The sequence below is a fragment of the Cyphomyrmex costatus genome, unplaced genomic scaffold, assembly GCF_001594065.2.
Source record: "Cyphomyrmex costatus isolate MS0001 unplaced genomic scaffold, Ccosl1.0 scaffold122, whole genome shotgun sequence".
NCBI classification, from domain to species: Eukaryota; Metazoa; Arthropoda; class Insecta; order Hymenoptera; family Formicidae; genus Cyphomyrmex; species Cyphomyrmex costatus.
This window is the reverse complement of record NW_017275196.1, coordinates 45,933-68,844: the sequence shown is the minus strand read 5'-3', so window position 1 is coordinate 68,844 and position 22,912 is coordinate 45,933. Positions and strand designations below refer to the sequence as shown.

The 22,912-nt window shown below is 34.4% G+C and overlaps 1 protein-coding gene and 3 non-coding genes across 4 annotated transcripts; all 4 read right to left on the bottom strand.

Annotated features, from left to right (window-relative positions):
* Positions 1-237: 237 nt before the first annotated feature.
* Positions 238-20,878, bottom strand: LOC108780197 (uncharacterized). The gene is made up of 6 exons (XM_018547835.1): positions 20,578-20,878; positions 3,391-3,460; positions 2,046-2,765; positions 1,460-1,697; positions 1,283-1,373; positions 238-857 (listed from the first exon to the last, which is right to left on the bottom strand). Exons 2-6 carry the CDS (start codon positions 3,440-3,442, stop codon positions 747-749), a joined length of 1,212 nt encoding a protein of 403 aa, XP_018403337.1. The 5' UTR covers positions 3,443-3,460; positions 20,578-20,878; the 3' UTR covers positions 238-746.
* Positions 17,833-17,905, bottom strand: TRNAR-ACG (transfer RNA arginine (anticodon ACG)). The gene has a single exon. It is a non-coding gene; the product is annotated as a tRNA-Arg (tRNA).
* Positions 20,879-21,957: 1,079 nt separating the features above from the next.
* Positions 21,958-22,031, bottom strand: TRNAI-AAU (transfer RNA isoleucine (anticodon AAU)). Its single transcript has one exon. It is a non-coding gene; the product is annotated as a tRNA-Ile (tRNA).
* A 288-nt stretch (positions 22,032-22,319) lies between these two features.
* Positions 22,320-22,393, bottom strand: TRNAI-AAU (transfer RNA isoleucine (anticodon AAU)). Its single transcript has one exon. It is a non-coding gene; the product is annotated as a tRNA-Ile (tRNA).
* Between the last annotated feature and the right edge of the window lie 519 nt (positions 22,394-22,912).

Below are 22,912 nucleotides of genomic sequence, written 5' to 3'. Positions count from 1 at the left end.
GGCCAAAGCTAATCACCATAATTGTAATGTAATTTTAAAGTGAAACTGTAGAAGACACCGGCATTCAAATCCAACATTAAAAACCATTAGTAAGTACAATATTGTACGTACGAGTTCCAATTCACATTATTGGAAGCATTGTACTATAAATACTAGGGATATTACTTCAATATCCTTATTAAATTAATTCTTCTTTTAGTTTAGCAAATGCTCTAGCTATGAACTAATATAGCCTTATTTGTACTCTTACTTTTCTAGAATAATGTTATTATATTAATTTAATAATAAAGTACATCAATTTTCAATTTTATTGCACTATATTATTAATGGAAATATTTAGGGATAATTCCGCCACTTCCCATCTAAGCGCGACTTTACCGGTCGCATGCGTCGTAGAAAAATATAGGAACGATGGAAGTGACATAAATCAACATGTCGCGAAATGACAGATACGTGCCGTTTCGCAATTTTGATCTATAATTTTTTACGTCGTACAGAATAATAACGTCCAAGGTAACTAACATTCGATACAGCCCATCAAAACTGATTAATGACTCTCAAGCGCTGCATATTCTCACCGCCTCAAGATATACATCGGGCAACAAAATTTGCTGCACGGTAATTAGAATACGGTTGTCTCGGACGTGTAAGTACTATTGCTCAAGCAGAGAAACTTGCTCATGTGCTTCACCGTCGGAAATGCTAAATGTCTCGATTCTCTTTCCTGGATGGGTTATCTTCTTTTGTCATAGCTTCGTATGCTTTACACTGTCAGTCCAATAATTTTGTATTGTCATTGCTTCTAGAGAATTTAGGAACGAGTCGTTATCCAAACTGTACATTTCCTCCGAGTTATCCTGCAAGAGTAAACAAGTACTTTTATAACATTTTTAACAAATCAAAATTTTATTACTATTTTTATCTTTTAACTAATGTATAACAAAAAAATATTAATACATTAAAAATATAAATAAAAAAATAAGTGTTCTTTAAATATATTAGAGATTTAAATAATAATATTAGAACTCCAAAATCACAAAAATTTAAAAGAATGAATTAAAACGGGCTACTAAGGAGGTCAACGCGGAAGAGGATGTGCAAAAAAATATTCCAAAAAAATTAATATTTTTTATTATTTTAGTTCAATTTATTTAAAAATGAAAACCGTCTTCCGCGCTGACTCCTTAGCCCATTTTAATTCATATTTTTAAATTACAGATTGAATAATTAATTTAATAAATCCTACTAAATATTAAATATTTATAAATATTATAATACTAACACGAATAGTGGAATCATCGATGTAACCGGAGCTATCAGGATTGCTGCATTTATCACTGTTCAATGTTTGTGGAGGGTTCAAGTACTTGCGCCTGAAAAAAGGAGTTAATGAACGAATGCATTAGTGAACACAAGCGCAGATGTAATTAATACACATTACGACTTCACGATACATTACCTGTATATAATGAATCCGAGACTACCCACAGTGCTGAGCAAGACCACAGTCGCTAAACAGCTACCTGTAATAGCAGCTACACCAGCAGCGGATGTCGTCGAACCTTGCTCAGTACTTTCGCTATTATTACCTGTGTCGTTATAATCGGAGGGCTGATTGTCTCCTTGCACTTGATCTCTTTGAAAGTGCTGCGTGATGAAAGTATTCCTCGCTCTGCTCAGACGAGTGGACTCGCCAACTGCACATTTGTTTCATGCAATCATTATAAAGAATTTAAAGCGAGGTTTAAAATACTCAATTCTCTTTTTTTTTTATCGTTAAATCTTAATCAAGTTAACTCTGAACATTTTTGCATCTATTCTACTTCTATTATTTATTATTAAAATGTTAAATTTATAATCAGAGACTAAAACATAATTAGTAAGCATGTATATATAAAAAAGGAGATCAATGTCGGCATTATGAAAACAATTTAATTAAAATATAATGCAATTTTTTATCTCGCGCGAGATAACATTGTGGCCATTAATGGTCAAAATTAATCTCATTTTCATTCGCCTGTACCACATTTCTCTCTAAAGTTTACCTCCAAGGATAGACGCCGCTGTAGCGAAATGTTGCGTCTGAGCCACCTCCTCATCGATCTCGACCTCGTCCTCGGATTGATTAAACGTCCTGATCGCGGCATTACCAGCAGGCCCGGTCGAGGACAAGGACGTTACGAAAGAAGACCTTGTTCTGTTTAACGTCAGGTCAACCTTCGACATTTCTTCTTGAAGAGGTAGCACGGTGAGATCTTCGACTTCTTCGAAGCTAACGTTCCTGGCGACGCTAGATTGATTTCTCTCCTCCTGATCGTACTTCGGTCTACCTGACGATTTGTTAGTTGTCAGGATCCACGTGATCTTACTATCCTTTTTCGTCGAGTTCCTGATTCTATCGACGTTCTCCGCGACACGCTGCGGTATCGTCGTGTCGAGCGGTTCGACGTTGGAGATATTACCGCGGAAACTTAGCTCGACTGTCTCGTGGACACTCGTCTCAGAAACAGTACCTTTTCCACGTTCTAATAGGAACGAGGCGATAGTAGTGACGGATTGCTGCCTCTCAGGCACCACGGCTGTATTTGTCTGTGGATAAAGACCAATAGCCTTAGGGATTCGAAAAGTCGGTCTGACTGACTTCGACGTGCGATAGATATTTTCTCGATCCTCGATCTCGATCGTCGAGGGCGTCACCCTTGGAGATGACTGAGACTGGTTGACGGGATCCGACGTGGTAGACGGCAAAGGATTCCCAAAAATTACTGAAAAAGAAAGATGGAGTATGATAACATAAATGAATTACACAATCATTAAATCGTGTAATACCTCTTGTAACCAAAATTAAGTGTAAAAGCTTTATGCAAGTTAATTCTTCCTTAATTATATAAAATTTAATAGCATCCTTGTTTTTTAATTTCTTATATTTATATAAGTCCGTCTTTTTTCATTTATAATAAAATATTTCTTATTATTAGTAATTAAATTTACATTAAAATTATTTAAACTACGACTAATTGTGATTTAAATACATATAATATAAAATACATCAAAAAATTGTATCATACCTAATCATAACAAAAATGTTAATAATTGAGACTACATCTCTAAATCATTTGAACGATAAATAAGCAATCTAATAAAAAAGTAACTTTTTACAATATCATCCGGAAAAAGTGACCCAATTAAAGCAGAAGACTTTAAAAAGTTGTGCAAATTTTTTTGTTGATCTTAATAGAGTTAATGGAAGATAGTTAAAGGTAAAATAGTTAATAATAAAATAGAAGAAGATAGTTAAAAACAGTTAAGATAATTACTGATAAGTTGGAAAAAAATTTTACCGAATGAAAATGTTATTAAAAAGAAAAACAATTTAATGTGATGACTCACCAAGAAATTGCGCAGTAACCCAGAACCAATGCATCCACCAATGTAGCGTCATCGCGTCATCTGGATGTATCTGCAAATACGAAGGCACCTATATGTATACCAGCACGTCTATGTACACCAAACATACAAACGTGAGAAATCGTGCGAGCAATTCCAATATACCAAATATATCATTCTACTTTTGACGATTTTCTAAATCCGAACAAACGAATATTCGACTCGATCACCTCGTCGCTTCTGACTGAGAGAAGGTAATGTTAAAAACCGGTGAGTAATAGTCGACCAATCGTGTTGCTTAATCGTGAAATCTGTGAGTCATTGAAGAATTCTAAAACCAAGACCGGCGGTTACAGCTTCCAAGTATACGGCGAGATAACTGACAATGAGTAAAAGGAATTATGAAGTACCTTTAGCAAGCGGCTATTTGTCGTATACACGTGAATTCATTATTATCATTTCGAATTTAGAAATACAAATCGAGATTTTTATTTTATTTTCATGTAATCCGAACGCGGACAGGTGTCTTCCGTTTATAAAAATTTCGAAAAAAATGTCCATAATTTCAAGCCAGTTCAAAATGCTTGGAATCGACTCCTTCGTGATAACACCACTTGTCGAATTTTCGAGTGCGCACTAGCACGGTAATTTTCATGCCAAATAACGCGAGATGCAAGATTGAAATTATGGGCCTATGCCAGTGCCGCCGGCCGACCGGTTGAACGCAGATTCTCGTACGCAATCTTAAGTACCCCCAGCTACCTTTCGTATATAGTTAAAAAAAGCCTTCTGGTCCATTTGATAAATCCGAACGCAATTGAGATTCCACGGAAAATGATAACTCATGGTAAATGTAGTGTGTAAAATATAATACAAATTTATATATTTAGAATCGAAATCTCTAAAAATATTACAGACGGTACTTATAATCGGTTTTTATCTCAATTTTTAAAATGCAAATAATAATATCTTAAGATGCCAAGCTCAGTGATTGTTTTATAACATCTTAAGATTGCAAGACGGTCTTAAATATAGGAGTATACTATATGAATATATACTGATTTATATAATTTTTAACCTAATATAGTTAATTATATATGAAAATTAATTGTTAGCTTCAAAAGATAGTATATTATAAAAGTTTATAATTAAAAAAAGTTTATAAATAATATTTGAAAACTTGATTTATGAAAAAGTAATATTTTGCGGATGTTAAGATATCTAGGTGTATTTTTAATTTATTTATTTATGTGCAGAAAATATTCACCTGCAGTAATTAAAGTAATACAGTAAAACATCCGTAATGCGTTCATTTATGCGCCGATTTACGAAGTTTCGTGCGCTCAAAATGTAGTAGAAAGATGCGATCGTTAAACAGTAGAATATAGTGCGACGGTCATGCTCTGTTGACCGCAACCAGTTGCAACTTACGACGTGACACGAATAGGATATCGAGACTTTACTTAAAGATTGAACGACAATATTTTTCAATTTTATCACTGAAGTGATAAAAAAAAGTGTTCACATAAAACTGCATATAAATTATAATTTTACATGAAAATTTCATCGAAAAATAGATCGAAACTTCATTTAAAGTAAATTGAAGATATTACTTCAATATATCTATCCATATGCCAATATAAATCTTGTAATATATTCTCGATATTGCACAAATTCGTAATTCAAAAATGCAGGAAAATTGCAAATTTTAAAATTTCCAAATATTACAGTTATTAGTACAAATTTACATACAGATATTAAAAAGTTTTATTTATTCTTTTTGTAAACTAATAAATTAATATAAATCAAAACGTAAAATATTAATTCCTCATAAACATTGCAACATAACAACAAATAAAAATCATATATATAAATAGAGTTGCAACTGATTTTCGCGTATAAGAATGTTGATAAAGACTTGTACGCAGAATCTAACATTAACCTGTCCTTCAAGCTATGCGAGCGGACAGTCCTGTTTCCTCGGACAAAGTAATTACAGAATCAAGGAGCACGGAGAGTGAGACACTCGTCCGTATACAGTTAGTCATGCTCCCCTGGTTGTAACCGGTCACATCTTTGCATGGATACAGCTCGGTGGTGAATTGAAAGTCTGGAAGAAAGAGGCATGCGGAGGATGTCGCGCGCGATTTTCCCACTGGGTAATCCGGACTTAATAAAGATGCTGGAACAAAGGGTACGTCGCGACAAGAGCCACTCCTCTTTTCCGAACGACAAAAGGTTCATCTCGTTGACAACTCCGCATCGGTGTGACTTCATTTAGAGACCGGAAACGCGGCCCCGCACGTAATATGGGGAGGAAACACATGCGGAAGATCGTACAGGGACGCAGCTAGACATTTTCGGATATTTCCCCATGCGACAGGCATTCTTGAACTTTCAATATCATTTCTCGTGTGGCACACCCGAGATTTCTTTCATTTTGCTACACTATAATTTTTTTATATAATAATAAAGATACATATAATATGACGAACTGGATTGATGCTATTGAGTTTCTGAATTGGAAGGAGGATTAACACCAGACGAAGGTTGGAAAGATCAAATGTTACATAGAAAAAATTTTTCCGTAATAATGTTCGATTACGATTAACGATTAGTTTGTGTTACACTGAAGAAGGCTCTGTAAAGCCGAAACGTTTGTAGCGAAAAAATTTTTACTAATGTATTATACAAATTTAGTTGATAGATTAAATTAGAACTTAATATTATTGTATATCTTTTTAATTTATTAATTCCCCCCCCCCAGCTTTAATTTGCTCGCTGTTGGTCGTTTATTTAATGTTTGTTTTTTAATTGTTCGAGCGTTGATATTATTATTATTATACATATATTTGTTTGCTATTGTTATATTTTTCAATGTCTCATGTTAGGGGGAAGCTTTCTAACAAAGACTCTTAAAGTGCGTTATCATGTTGACGCTCGACGCTCATTCTTAGCGTCAAAATAGATCACGTGATCAAAATTGACGCTTAATATTCGTCAATTTTTATTACATGATTTATTTTGACGCTAAAAATGAGAGCGCCAAGCGTCAGCGTGAAATGGCACCTTTAATTCTAAAATTATTTAAATAATTTGTACATATGTCATTTTTTTTATGTTTGTCGATATTTAATAACTAAGTTAACAGTAAGCTACATGACTTGAATGTCCGCATTGGAATTGTTTTTAGCACACGGACGACATTTCTCACGTTCGTTTCCGCGAAATTGCGGTTTATTCTAGAAACAGCGGTAATCGCGCACCACTATACACGCGGAGCTGCGACAACGTTATTACGAACCTGGTTTTCGTAAATAAGATATGTCCACTTTGGCCGCGATAAATGCTCGTTTCGTATCACGCGAATTAACCACAGATTTGATTTAATAGAATTACAGTCGCGTTATATCGTGTGCCACTTCGTTTTAAGATAAAAAAATATATGAAATAAGTTCTCCTCTGGGTCGACGCTAACGCGTCAATGATAATACGTACCGTACGAAACAATTAGAACGTAATGCGCTTCGCGAACACGATCCCGGTTGCGCTGCAAAGTATGAAATTGCGCCGAAGCGTAAGAAAAAAACCCACTACATTTCGCGCATTATGTAATACCACTTCCGCATGCTGAATCTCGCCCCACTTCGTTTTCAGATCGGAAGGATGCGCAACGTGCCCAAGTATAAACGCGTTAATAATCCTACTGTTAACTGTTATTATTACCGCTGATCGATTGCGTGCAAACGTCTTTAACATTGAAAAAACAAAAATTTAAAATTAATGGAAGCCTTAGGCTAATTCTACAATGTACTTTTTGTCTCTTGCCTTCTTGAACAAAAAGGCAAGAGACAAACAGCAAGAAACAGGAAACAAAAAGCACATTGTAGAGTTAGCCTTTTATACTCTAGATAGGCAATTAAGAAAGCAAAAACGTAACGCAACTAAAAAAGCACTACAAATTTTTGTTACAATCCATTATTTTAGTGTTTCCGCAGTATTGGAAAGGAAGGCTTAAAAATACAAATTTAATAACGAAGGGACTTCACAGCATCGAAAAATAATTTTTAAAATGCAAAACACTAAAAGCACACACCGAACAGCGAATAAAGGAAGCGTTTCTTTCCCTGTATGTTCTACGTTTCGTTCCAGTTAGTTTCCAGACCAAGGAGATAATTGATTTAATGAATTCGCTTCTATCGCGCGTGCTGCTTTACATACTCTTCGTGAAAGCTCGTAAAAAAATTGGCCGTTTCCCGATTCGTGCAGTAACGTGCAACCGGAGTTCAACGACCGTCGCGTCGTACATATGAAGTTCTCCGAAGCAGGGACAACGGGTTTAATATACGTAACTTAACAAGCGTGATTCTTGTGAAATTTCTAATCTTTCTATTACGTCGTTTTATCCAAGGCTGTGTACTTTATCATAGTTCGTCACAGTTTTCTATTTTTTTATCCGTAGATCTTTATCTCTTTTATTTCACACGCCACTGCAATGCAATTTATTATCAATGATATCATGCCATCGAATAACAGCACTCAAGTCACGTAGCCATGGCAATCAACGTGCTAAATTGCGACCTTCGCACCTTCTTACCGCAATTTACACAAACTTTGTCTTTACAGTTTTCATAAAGTGAAAAATATATAACGCGTTATTATATCCTTAATTAATAATTAATCAAATTGCTTAAATGTAACAAGATTTGATGTATGAAAGTTTTGACATTCGGGTTTGTTACCACCAATTTGCGGATTGGACAACAAAACATTTGGTAAAAAGTAGGAGAAATGCGCGACAAGATACGTTCACTGGAGCATAAAGTAGAAATGCGTATTCGTTTCTTAATCATGCAGCATGATCTCCGGAAAGACTGCGATAAAAACTAATGCGACAACGCTGAGTGGAAACTCGTTTCTTCGCACTTGATTTATTTATTTTTTTTCAAAGATTAATCTGGTTTGAATTTAATACTTGAATTGTAACATTCAATGCTCGTATTTTTCAGGAAAAAAAAGCTAGAAATAAAATTATTCTTTAAAACTTCATGAAAAACCGATCTTAAAATCAAAATTTTTATTAAAAAGAAACTTTGTTACAAATAAAATATTGAAAATAGTTTTGAACTTATAATGCGCTATTAAATTGATATTATAATTGCTTCTCGCAATAATGGCTCGGGAACCAGGAAGATATTCAGCATCGCGTTCCGCTCAAAATGCATCGAAGAGGCGGAGAGATGCATTTGAATCATCAATGGGATTAACGTTCGTGGGGAGACAAATGGGACTAACGAGGACACTAAAGTAAATCGCGATTTACCGCTGAATCTCGTGCTGTCGAGTGCCCGAATGGACGCGCATTATCGAACGCATTAGCGTAGTCCGCGAAGCTAATGACCGTGAACCGATTAGTCGGATGTTCGTCTTCTGCCATTGTCGATGGAACAATCTCCGCGTCCAATCCACAAAAGAATTCATTTCAGCAGTTAACTAAATTTCTGTAATAAACTGATTAGTTATCATTTCAATTTTTTTACCAACTACAATTAGCTGATTCTTTATAAAATCGTCATTTCTTCGTGAACTGAATTGTGTATATTGTTCTCAAGATTTACCATGGAAATGCCAGGATTATTCTATATGTTCGAACAATCTTTCGGTTTTTACGTTTATCGAACATTGTTTTGCCTCGTTTACTGCAACTGCGCTGCACAAGTTTTATCGCGACCTTTTTCTGTCGGCGCAGCGATAAAGAACATTTGTACTACGTTACATACAACACATAGCATATCATTCAACGTTCGTCACTAGTATATATTTGCAAAACATAGAAAAAATGTAATAAACACAGAAAAATATTAAAATCATCAAGAACAGGTGATGTATCCGGCGCACAAAAATTATAATTTTAAGGTTAAATTTAAATTAATAATATTTCATTGTAAACGTGACTTTGTCAAAGAAATTGTAATTAAAATTCAGCCAAGCCGAAAATAACCAACACAGTGCACAGCCAACCAGAAAGAGTATAGCATTATATGTTAAAGGAACGTCAGTCTTTCTAAGCGAATTTAGGCAGCAATAGCAACAGCTGTTGCTGCTGAACAGTCAGATCGTCTTCGATTTTATATTCAGAATATGAATTTTCACGAACGATACCGACACATACTCCGATAGTAATCTAATTTCCTCCGGTGAAGTTTCACCGTATTTCAAAATCGCGTGATTATAGGACTCGTATATACACATACGAAATCTGCCCAATTAATCTTACGTAAAAGTGTATCACACGTGAGAACCTCGGCCATTAAATAGACGAATTCACAATTTAAAGTCTATTCAAAAAGTATAAAATTTACAAAGCAAAAAGTAAAGATGACACGGTGAGCTGACATTTTTATAAGAGACGACAGTTTCGTCGTCTTCAATTTTTCCGACGAAGAAATACTGAATCAACGAGACGGAAAAAAATCGAACACAGTTAGAATATCAAGCATTTTATCCATGTACAAATTTCTTGCAAACTACATTTCACAATAGCATTTTTAAAAGAAATTGATAGACACAATTAATCAAAGTTGTCAAAAACTAACATGAGCGGAATTATAATAAAAATAAATGTTATTTTGAATGTCAGACAGAATAAAACATATCCATATTTTATTCGTAGAATTTTTCACAATCTAAAAATCATCTGAAAAATACAGATTTGTTTTTTTTTATATGCAAATTATATTATGACGCACGAATAATCTTTTTCCAAATTGAATAATCCTGCAATATTCGTGTTTTTCAAAGCATCGCTCTAATGAACGCGATTTTAAATGATTTTAATATTTTTAATGATAAAGCTAATCAGATCTATTAAATGTAAATACACTGCTCACTATACAACTTTTACAAATTACGTTCACACGTGAACAGTAAAGTACAAATATAAGGTAACATCAAACCGTAATCAATTATACCGTAAAGCCGTGAAGTGCGTGCGTGCGCGCGTGTGTGTGTATGAGTGTGATAATTTATTCGAAGAATTATTATATAAAATTAAAATGCAATACTATGAATATACAGGGTTGTCACCAATTTGCAATCGTAAAATTTCCTGATATTTCCCTGATTTACTGACAAAATTTTGAGATTTTTCCCTGACCTCGAATTATTCATACTTTGCAATGTTTCTCGTTTTTCCAGCAATTGTACATACATGCAGATTTTTTTCAGGAATCAATTTCCAAAAAAAAGAAGAAAAAAGAAAAAAAAGGTTATCAAAAAAGATCACGGCAAAGCGTAAAGCCAGTCAATGTACAGCTGCAGATATTCGAATTTTCCTGACAAGTGTGCTAAATCCCTGACTTTTCCTGATTTCCCTGACTTGTGGCAACCCTGATATATATATAAATACTATAAATTTTTACCTAAATTTTTTTATTTGAACGATATATTATTTAATTACCTTATTTATTCATAAAATTAAATAATATACAGTGCAAGTAATAATTTACGAAAAAATTAATCATATCGTATTATAATTTTATTTTACAAAAATATGTGATGTAATTAAATAATGCACCATTTTTTTCTTCTACACAGAAAAAATGGTTTTGCTAATGCATTCAAAAATTTAACTTTAGATACAGATTTAAAAATGATTTGTTGAATCACCAAATAATTATATAAGATTTTTAAATCAACAACAAAATTGTTCTTTTTTTTGTATTAATATTTCAATCTTGTTCGCCAAAATTTCGTAAACAATGTCCCTCGATTCCACTATACATATATGTATATGTACGCTACACGTCACGAAACTTGCTTGTTACCCGCCGAGGAATTATTATCAGCGTGACGATCGCAAGGTATTACGATGGAAATCTTTCTCGACGCAAGAGATTTCTACGGGGCAGATTTTCAGACAATCTGACCTATTCTTCGTAATAGTTTCACCTGCTACGAAACGTATTCTTGGAGCCCATTGTTTTCTCATACGTTCACCGTCGCAATGCCCCGGAAAGCGACATCGTTTCCCGAGCAATCGGTGTCATTCTTTATATACATTTCTCCTCACCAAATAAGTAAAAATAATTTTAGACTATTGACTACATCCTACCTATCTATCATTTCATCAATAGACAATTTGACATCAATATCCAGTTCCATAAGACATAGTGAAAAGTCGGAAAAGGCTTTTAAAAATTTGAAAGTTCGATCTTTTTAGTATATTTTTGAAAACTCAAGATAAACGATCATATATTTCAGGTATAGGTTTAATTCGTTACACTTTTAAAATATGTAATAATTATATTAATTGTGTAAATTTAATTTATATAGAAATAAAAATCTATAAAAGAATTAAAAAATAACTGTGAGAAGGTAATATAATGCATCCATTTGGACTGATACTTACGCAAATGCTTTTATACGAATTAAACTCGTGAAAGGAAGAAAGTAAAGATGAAATCTCTATCGACGATCGAAAGTTCGGATCAGTTCATCCGAATGGCAATTACATTCGTATCGACCTCGCGAAAGTGGTATTCGAAAACATATAGAAATTGGCTGTGTGTGTGTGCAATATTCAAGTCTTTATCGTAAACCCAAACATTAATTTATATTCAATCACAACGACTGAATTGCATTTACGATATCAGCGTAATTCGGTAAATTATGATTTGTAATTATAACTGATTTATCATGCAGACTGCTATATCTGTCTAATCTAATCGATTGCTTCGGTCTATTGGTTCAAAACATCAGTCACGCTCGCTCTGTTTTGGAGGTTATTATATCCATACTTAATTACACTAAAAAACGAGAGACGCGAGAAAGGGAGAAAGGGGAAAGAAAAAGAGAGAGCTTAATTGATATTAAGCATGGAATAAGCTGATGAAGTATAATAATATATCATTCTCTTTGACACGATATCATATTGATTATCTCCCTTCGACATGAATCTCCTTGTTGATGTATTCATCAACAGTCTTCATCAACATAATTGTATTTATAGTAAACGTTCTTGTCATTTAAATCAGTATTTCGGGAATAATCTTGAATGATAATAGTTGATAAAAGTTTAAAAATATAGTGCAATCGAAAGAACATCGTGTACGAGCCGTAGTTTCTATTTCAAATCGTTAAATATACCTATTACTATATATTGGATAATACTATTCTTCAAAACAACGCGCTTTGATTGGCATTTGTCTTGGATTATCCACATAATATGAACAGATGGATATTTAACAGGTACGATACGCAGTTATCTCTTGCCACTGGGGAAGCATAAAAAGCGATCGTCAATTTACTGGTATGGCTTTTAATATAAAAGCATTGTCTATACACAACGTACATTGTATGAAATAATAAGTCCTGTCCTGATGCGATGTACGATATGTTGCATCGATCATTAATCAAAAAGATTAAAAATTAAAAAAGATAATTTCAAATTCTAACGAAGTGTGAAAGTTTTTCTTGCGAATATATTCGATAAATCTGTTACAGTATTATTATAATTATGTGCGCATATCTACGCATGGCATCTTTATTAAAAAAAAAAATGTAATTTCTAATTAATTAAAAGATAATGTACGAAGCACTGACGCTACATTGATTCTGTATACGAAGTCCACGTAAGAACATTTTATGGAACATCCAATATAGAGCGGATCGGCAACGACGATCCGTGTGTACAATTAAAGATCGCTATTACCAGTTATCATTACTTAACCGACGTTTAAGTGATATTATTAGCTGACGCATCGGTTTGTTAACTCGTCGACACGACAGGCGCACAATTCCAAAGGAACGTTCCATTAGACACAGGGAAATCATGAAAAGAAGAAAAACAACATGGGGCACGTAATACGTGTACCTGCGAATTTCTATCCCCCTTCATGGGGATAATAAGTTGTAACGCACATATACTATTTGCGAGAGCGAAAGCTCGTCTACGGTTACACCAGTCACGCATGCGTTGTTGCAAAACTGGCGAAAGTAAAGATTCACTTTCGTAGCCGTTTGTTATAAGTCTTTCTGTCTCGCGTGTGCGATATAATTTAATAATAGAATTATAATGCAAGAAAAGGACGCATGGTCGGTAAAATCGACGGCGGTAGCAATCGGATTCGCAACGCCTGCGACACGCTTAAACCACCACCGCCTTTGAAGTTACCGCTTCATAGTTATTCTGTTTGAATCCAGTCGTTGTGTATTGTGATCGATTTAACGAGAGCTTTTCGAAGTAGGACTATATTGACGAAAAGTTTACACGGTAATTTTCAACAACACACAATAATGATTTTGTCATCACATAACATATTTTATTGCTCCAACAAAAATGTCAAAATGATTTGTATAATATACTCGCGCGCAGTGTAGCCGCAGAATTTTATATTTAAAATAGTAAGTAATAAATAATACAATATCAATGTAAAAAATATTATATAACCAAATTAATAACGCTTTTTAATAGTTGTAACTCGAGAATTTATGTATACCAGACAATATTGTATTGTTGCAATCATTTATCAATATTTTTATTTCATTTTGGGTTATAATCCATTTGTTTCGTATTGTATCCGAATTTATTTATCCACAAAACAGAATAAAACATTTCAGAGAATCCGAGTGCACGCAGTGCTTTTCGTATATTCAATTATTTTTGGTCATAAAAGCGGAAATTTTTTTTTAAATCTACATCTGCATGAAGAACAGAGAATGCAAATTGTTCGTTTTTGCACAGCATCACTCAAACGGTCATACGTGCAGGTGCGAAGATTTTCGTTTAACAATAAGTGGCACGCCACTGCGAAGTCCCGCTGTGTGCCGCAATTAGCGCAGCTCTACAACAGACATGTTGTGTTTCAGAGAAAAATTGCGGTTTTTCGCCCGAGAGTATCGTCATCATCATGAATTCACTTCACTAAACATGAAGGTTGATGTAGCGGAAACTCCGAGCTGTCTTATACTCACTTTATACTTACAAAATTCTATCTTTATACGGAAAGAACAGTTAGATACTGCAGTATCTATAAATTTAGACAAATGGAAATCTTAAAGTGTGATTCTGTCGGACCATCAAAATAATTATGCAGAATGCTCGAGCATAATGTGTAATGCTGCCAAAAGTTTTTACCTGATAACCAGTTTGAGCATAGTACATCATTATTTTGACGATACAACGAAAATAACTTCAAATCTAATCTTCAATACTTCTACAAAAGCATTTGATAAATCAATTATCTAATTGTATAATTACGCATACAATCGTTCATATGTATATTCTCGTAATTATTTTTTCATACCTACACAAGAAACTGTTCATTATTTGTCATTTTACGTCATTTATAGATAAAGATTCTTGTAAAAATCACACGGAAGGTAAACTACAGCAAGAGTTATGCAAAATTTCGCACGCTAACGCGCGTGCAGGTAATATGAATCAACTTTACATCAACTTGGTAGTAATGTTCAACGAACTACCATTTAATAGGATTATGCGTCTCTCTAGGTCATGCGGCACGAAGCCCGCGATAGGTATCTTTTAATCAGCAGGACGACCTACTCTAGCAAATGCACGTGTATACGTATACGCACACCCGTTTTCATCAACGACGAAAATCAGTGATGCATCTCCCGTGTCCTAATGAACAATGGCGTGCATAGCGAATTTATGCTGCTTAAGTAAAGTCTTCTCATGCGCGCTCGCGCATTGTTATTTCGAAACGATAGGCGAAGCAAAGCAAAAGGTACTATTATGAGAAAGAGAATGGCTGGCTTGTTTCCTCGACGGGCCGGTAACGCGCGCCACTCTCCATCGGCGCGCGAAGAAAAACCGAGATAAACGAAAGGAGCCAAAAGGAGGAAAGGAGTTTCCTTTCTTGCGAACCGTGTCCGATAACACGATACGGGAAAGAAATCACTTTCGAGAAAACGTTTAACATCTAGCCGGATGTTGCGCGAAAACTGTTGACAAAACAATGAAGGAATTCCGGTAAATCGAGTCTGCTTGATGAAAGTCTGACAAAGTTCTAATCGTTAATCATTTTTAATCATAATATCGATAGTAGGTATATCGTATATTTATTCCGAGAGGTCAACCATCTCTGGTGTTGCCACCTATTGCTAAGTATTGCTAATGTATTACTATGTATTGCTAGCATTGCCTGTGTATGTCTACATTTTGCCAATATATATAAATAAGTACAATAAGTGGCAATATATGTTATATATTATAACATAAGGTGGTTGACTTCTCGATTTATTCTTTCATTTATTCAAATTATATCCATGTTGTTCATTCATTGATAATTAAAGATGACAAAAATGATACACGGGAAAAGTGGTTTGGCTGAAGTAAAAATTTAACTATAGATACAGATCTAAAAATAATTTTATTGGATTATTAAAATAATTATATAGGACGTTCAAGTTGGTTGCTAAAATATCAAAACTTTTTACGGCATTGCTTAACATGCTTGAGCATTTTATATAATTATTATTTTAATGGTTCTGAATTTTTCGGTATTTTATCAAACTCATTTTTCCCATGTAAGGTACTCATCATATGGCATACTAAACTGATGAAAAAATTCTCGCAAAATTTTTTTAGCGTCTCACAGAAAAATTGTGTCATACAATTCACACCCGTGTAAGCTCAAAGTGATTCGACAAGAATAGGAAAGTAGTGACTCCCTTTCACTGTTAACTACATTTCCTCAATACATGAATGTAACAAGGAATTTCCTGTGAACGGTACGTTCCAAACAATGCAGTTCATCCTTCGTGAGCAAGAGCGGATACCAACGAAGTAAACCACGAATCTCGGATTCGTTCCAGTCGTTCGCACGATGACGAACAGAGGAAATAGACGCTTCCTGTGCGGAAATTCACAACCTTCGGCGGAAGCCCGAGGGAGACCGCAAATGACGTTAGAGGAACAGCTGAGGGAATAATTACGAAGTACCAACATTGCGATTCTACGAACGAGCGATACTCGGCAATGTACAGAATAAATATTCTACAACCTTCGGTTCCGATTTAAAAACAATCCCTCAATAAAAGAAAATGTTTATTTAAAATTTTTCAATTCTGATTCTTATTAAATAGGTAATCAATAACGTCGAAAAAATTCTTCGGAGACACGATCCGGATTCTTTTCTACCTGTGAAAATAATGTATGTAACCAAGTGTCATAAATTCCACAAAGCGAACTCTCTCTCTGGCACTTATCCGCAGTATCAAAGCCGGAAATCTCAAGGCGTCACGGAGACGGAGTAAAAGAATTTGTCTCGAAATACACTCGGTAGACGGTACACAAGACGCGCCCTGAAGCGTGAAAAAAAAAAAGAAGTGGACACGCGCGTCAGGTCAGCGCGCCCGGAATGTGGACTATTTCTGGACATTCTCCGGAGAATCCGTCGCAAAAATTCGGTTCCCGGTTGCCCTTTATAGTTTAGACACGCGTTCCGATGCATCGAACATGCTGGGAAAATGATAGTCACTCTACTGTAATCTTTCCTTTACGTACCAACGCGTCGCGTAAAAGTTTGTAGATCAATCTTTGGGTTTCATTAAACTTTTACCGCAATCCACAATCACAAATATTGTATCAAGATTTATAAAACACACATACCATGGGAAAAACGATTTTACAGAAATATTTAAAAATTAACTATCTGAAAATAACTGAAATGGAATATCAGAATAATTATCAAGATAATTAGAATGTTCAAACGTTGATGATAATACTGTAAAAAGTTTTAACATTTTAACAATTATTTTTTCTGAAGCGTTCCATATATTTTTAATAGTCCAAGCAAAATTATTTTTCAGATTTACATCTATAATACATAGCTAAAATTTTAAATATTTTAGCAAAATTTGTTTTTTCCACGCAGTATTTATAATTATAAAATTATCTCTATATTCTACGCGCGTTATTTTCGCAAAGTTTGCAGTCACAAACTGTACTGTCTATCACACATTAAAAAATTTTTTTTTTATATAATAAGTTATAAATTTTATGTTATAAAAGTATTCTTTCTATAAATCTATTGATAAAATAGAAAAACGTCGCAATATGTCGCTTTTATTACCTCGTTTCGACTAAAAGGTAAAAAATTTCCGACTGCGATTTGCGATAAAATCCGCTTTGGTTATAAATATTAATTATTTCAACGGGCAAACGTGCGATTGATTATATGGTCTCTAATTGCCGTAGAAAAAACAGCTTAATTACGTAGAGTACGCAGTATTGACACGCACGGCATCTGCCTTCTGTCTTTTCGATGTGATATAGCGACACGACGCAACGCTCGGTTGGACATCGCGTATATAAACCGGTTACGTTGCGCAATCCTCGTTAACAATATACTCCAGCTCGTCAAGGTGCAATGAGTCACAAAAATATGAGATCAAACGGAGAAAAAAAAAGAAACGCCACGATCCTGCCAGGATTCGAACCTGGAATCTTCTGATCCGTAGTCAGACGCGTTATCCGTTGCGCCACAGGACCAGCTGATTACGAAACAGTATCAAATGGCATATCTAGGAATATAAAGTCGTCAAACGTAAACGAGAGTTAGATATTTTCAATATTCGATAATAATACAGAAAAAATGTCGTATAACAAGCAACAGAATTTTATATTCGGATAAAATACAAAGATATTCTTCACTTTTTTTTGAGTATTTATATGTATTATTTATTACAAATATATGCTGTCTATCAAATTATAATAAATTTCCAAATTCGAATCAAAATTGTTATTGAACAATGTTTTATTTATTCTGGGAGCAATCTAAAGTATATCAATCATCCATATATACGCAGTAAAATTAAAGTGTTATCGGATATCTTAATTTCTGAGAATATGACTTTCTTGCACATTTTTATAGATTTTCTTATTACGATCATTTGACATTTTGCGATTCCCGTTAAACACTCTCTCTTGTCTCAATTGTATATCCTTATAAATAAATTTTCCAATATTTTCAATGTGTCATACTTAAAAAATAAGAAATAGTAACAAAAATAAAGACTAATCCATTCTCATTTTTTTTTTAAATGACTTCTTTTTTAAGATTCTTAATTATTCTCTATCGTTCAAACTCCAAGACTAATAATTATACGAGTATCCATTGCCATGAGAATAAATCACCGATCGTCAAACATTAAGACAAAGGTATTTATCTGTCTTTATCTTCTTTCATGACAAAACACTCAATACTGTCTATATCGCACGATCTTCCATTGGATTTTAAAAAAAGATCTAAAAGAATTAAAGCTAGTTAAAATTTTCAATTGTAACAGCTGTACGCTGATAATTCGTTATGCAGCAATATGTCGGACGCAAACACCCGTTTCAACCGTAAATCATACACGTCCTTCTCTTCGCGACAAGCGAATATTTCACGGACACGTTGAATTGCAGTCACGCATCTTTCGACAAACTTCTCATTTTCGTGATGCGCTGCGTGATAAAATGTTCAGTGTCGATAATAGTGTAACCAATCACGAAGAGTTTCACGTGAAAATTTTGTGTGCCCTGTATCTTTAAAGCTTCGCGAGGGAACTGCAAGTTTGGCGTACAAAAGCGAGTCTAACGTGTACTTACCCATTTCTTAGAAGAATATAAAAAGTATCATTCCTAGTTCTAAGAATTAAAAAAAAAAAAGGAGTAAATTAAACCGAGATTAAAGTTAACCTGCATTTATTTTTATTTAAGTCACGGATTTCCCAGATTCGCATCAAAATTATCATTGAAAAATAATATTCATTCTGGAGCAATCTGTATCAATCAATTGTGAAGTAAAGTCGTTAAAGGTCTATCGAAAAGCGATCAGATTTTCGGATAATTATTCGTGAAGCGTCTCGTTAGCCTTGATTTTAATTATCGACTGGATGACGCAATTAACAAACTGTCGCCTAGGTATATACGAGTAATAGCGATACGTCCATTATTCTCTTGTTCAACTTTATATGAATGTCTCACACGAGGACACGACAAGATGTGAAGGCTCGCTCCTACAATATCCAAGATATGAAAAGATAACGCGCCTCTCCACGCATTTCCGGGATAAGTGTGCAGAAGTTGTACGCGGTATTGTTTCCCTATTCATCCTCTCGAATATCGACAGGCACGAGCGTGTTCCATACAGGTTTCCTGAAGTTCTCGATAGCTGCGTTCGACGCGTGTCATATTTTTTAACGAACGTCGTGCACGTCGGCAAATCAATACACACGGCGATGCGATTTCCAGTGAAATCCCGGCATAATGGAGAGCGAAGAGCTGAGAAGAGAGAAGTGCAATTTCAATATTTATAGGATATTCTACCGTCTCGACGATTATTTCCGTTTCTTGTTAAAGCTGCAAATTGGAACGAAAAAAGTCAAGGCAATAAATTGGCACGTCCGATATACTCATAATGACATTCTAATAAACTTTACGACAGAAACTGAATTGCATTTGTGATTATTTCCATATTTTTTTCCGCGACATTTCCAGCCGCGTATCGAGCTGCAATACGTATAACATACATTATCAAAGAAACATGTTCAGACTTGTCTTACACTCAAAGATCACGCTATTCTCTCTTTAGTGCCCGTATATCTACTCACGTAGATTGACTTTGATGTTGGTTCAACTTACTTTTTATCTTTTTCTAGTTTTACGATTTAGAAAAGGATACGGAGCAAATTAAACCGAAATTAAAGTCAACTCACAATGATAAAAATTGACGTGAAATACATAAACTTACTTTGCTTCAAGAATCACCTGGATTAGCGAGGTTTTGAAATAATGGAAGAAAAGTCGGCCTGCTTTCCTCTGTTTTCTTAAGTAATTCGCTCCGGGAGGAAAAGTCTACGCACACGGGGAAACTACTAATTTCATAGTCTACGACACACAATCGCGCTTTTACGTAAGGTACATCCACGGGCGAAGTAGCGCGGAAACCTCGCTTTTCGCCGCGTGCGTAAACGCGAGTCGATAGGTGCGCGCACGGCGACTCCAGTATTTACGTCGGTGTGTCACGTTGACAGCGAGCAGCACGGTTGGCTCCGGCTCGTGCACGCCAAGCGCACGACAGCGTAACGCGATATACGCCCGGCGAGTCCTCGTCGGTGAAAAAAGAACAAAAAAAAAAAACGCGCGTATCGACACGCGAACGATCGTTGGCCACTTACGATTAGCTGCGGGAGATCTCGTGCGTCGCTGTCACCCTGTCGTTATTCACCCCGGAGGCAAGAGGGTGCTTCGACGTCCAGTCGCGCTGAATGGGGACGTTCGGCGTCTAAGTGTTGAGAGATGAGAGGGAGGAAAAATATTACGTGACGATCTCTCGAGCCTCCAAACTCGCCGATCGTCGCTTCCGCAGTCGCCGCGATTGTTGACGCGAGTCACGTGGATCACATCGTCGCGCGCGACCCACTCAGAGAAACGCGAAAGCGGCCGAAACGCGCTGCCATCCGCCGCGAACTATCATCACACTCGCCATTTTGATTTACACTGACGGTTGTTCCGTCACGGGCGGCAAGGTGTCCTGCGCGACGCGCAGCCTGCGCATGCGCGCGACAGGTGGCTGCGTGGGTATCACACCCCGCCGCCCCCACCGTTGTATTCCAGGTGACGAGCGGAAAATGCAAATTTATAATCTACTTTATCGACTTAAAAGTTAAAGGTATATGAGACTCGCCAAGAGAGAGTTTTGGATTTATCGTATATATGTAGTAAGGGTTGTAATTTATGAGGTTACATTTACTTGAAATTATTGTAATTAATTATCATTATATGAATCTTTTTCTACACAATACAGGATAAAATAATTCAGTTTTATGATATTGTAATGTATCTTATTTTAATATTAATAAATAAAAATATATAAGTGCGAGATAGAAACTTTAATACAGTCTATAAGTCCACAACAAAGAACATAGGCTTTGAGAATATTAGATATAGAATTCCATATAGAATATTTATATATAGATATAAAATACATAAAACGTATATAAGTATATATAGTTCATATTGCATATACATATATAAATCAAAGTAAAGAAATAATCTATTTATATATATTATTTAAAAAATTTTATTTCCAAACGATTGATGGTATAAACTTATAATGTTTAAAGCGCGAGAAATTCATTTTATTGATCAGCTGATTTCTTATTTTCAGCTGAAGTTAATATATTACCTATTGTCGGTAATATATCTACTTGCTCATTTTTTCTGACTAACCAAGAATAGATAAAAGAAAAATTGTATCAATTTAGCCAAAAAAGTTTGAATTTTTCAACTTAGAAATCGCAAGAGAATTCGAAAATATATATGGAAATTTAAATATTTTTATTAAATAGAGAATTATATTAAAAAAAATCTTAGTTAAAAAAACATTGACAATTGCAGTTTTTTTCCTATTTTTTATATTAATATCGATCTTTATACCAAATTCATTGTTACATTTAAGATTGCAAAAGTATAATTTAAAATACTTAAATTACAATACTGTATTTTACTTATTATAATAAAAAGAATATATTGATCTATAAATTATAAAAAAAAATTGGCCCATGAGGGGATCGAACCCGCGACCTTCGCGTTATTAGCACGACGCTCTAACCAACTGAGCTAATGGGCCTCTTCGGTAGTACCTCTTTATGACAACATTTTCCATTTTATTTTATAATTCATTTATAAAAATAGTAACACTTGTTCTACATGAACATTTTGCTAAAAAAGAAGCTATGGCATAGCTCATGAGGGAATCGAACCCTTGACTTTCGCCATTATATGTAGTGCGTCGCGTCTGCCCTAATGGTCCGTCGTTCTTATTTTTCTTTATGATAACATTTTCAGTATAAACTTCGTCACTCACTCGCGAAAATATTTCTTTTGTATAAATTGTGTTTCACTAAAAAAGATAATTTGGCCCATGAGGGGATCGAACCCGCGACCTTCGCGTTATTAGCACGACGCTCTAACCAACTGAGCTAATGGGCCACGCTTGCTGAATATGTTTTTTATTATATTTACATATAAAACTATACTGTTAATATAATATATACTATTTAATGTAGTAATATAATAGTATTTAATGTAACTGTTTTGTAAATAATTGATTCTTTAAATAAAACAAATTTAGAAATTAATTATTTAAATATGATATTATAATGATTTCCTTACTACAATAAATTATTTATTTGCTGTTTCAAACTGAATTAATACAAAATAGATGAGATAGTACAGGACCCTTTTAATATTCAAAATACAAAAATATATAAATATAGGGTATATAATAATAAAATAAAAGAATTATAAAATAAAAAATAATATAATATGTCTTTATTTTAAAAATTAATAATAATACAATTAAATAATAATAAAACCTTATTGACAATATTATAGGTCTATAATGATTAAAAATGTTTAATTGTCACGACGAATAAATCTGTAATAATGTAAATATAAAAAAAATCATTATTACAGTTTTGTTCGTCGTAACAGTTAGACATTTTTAAT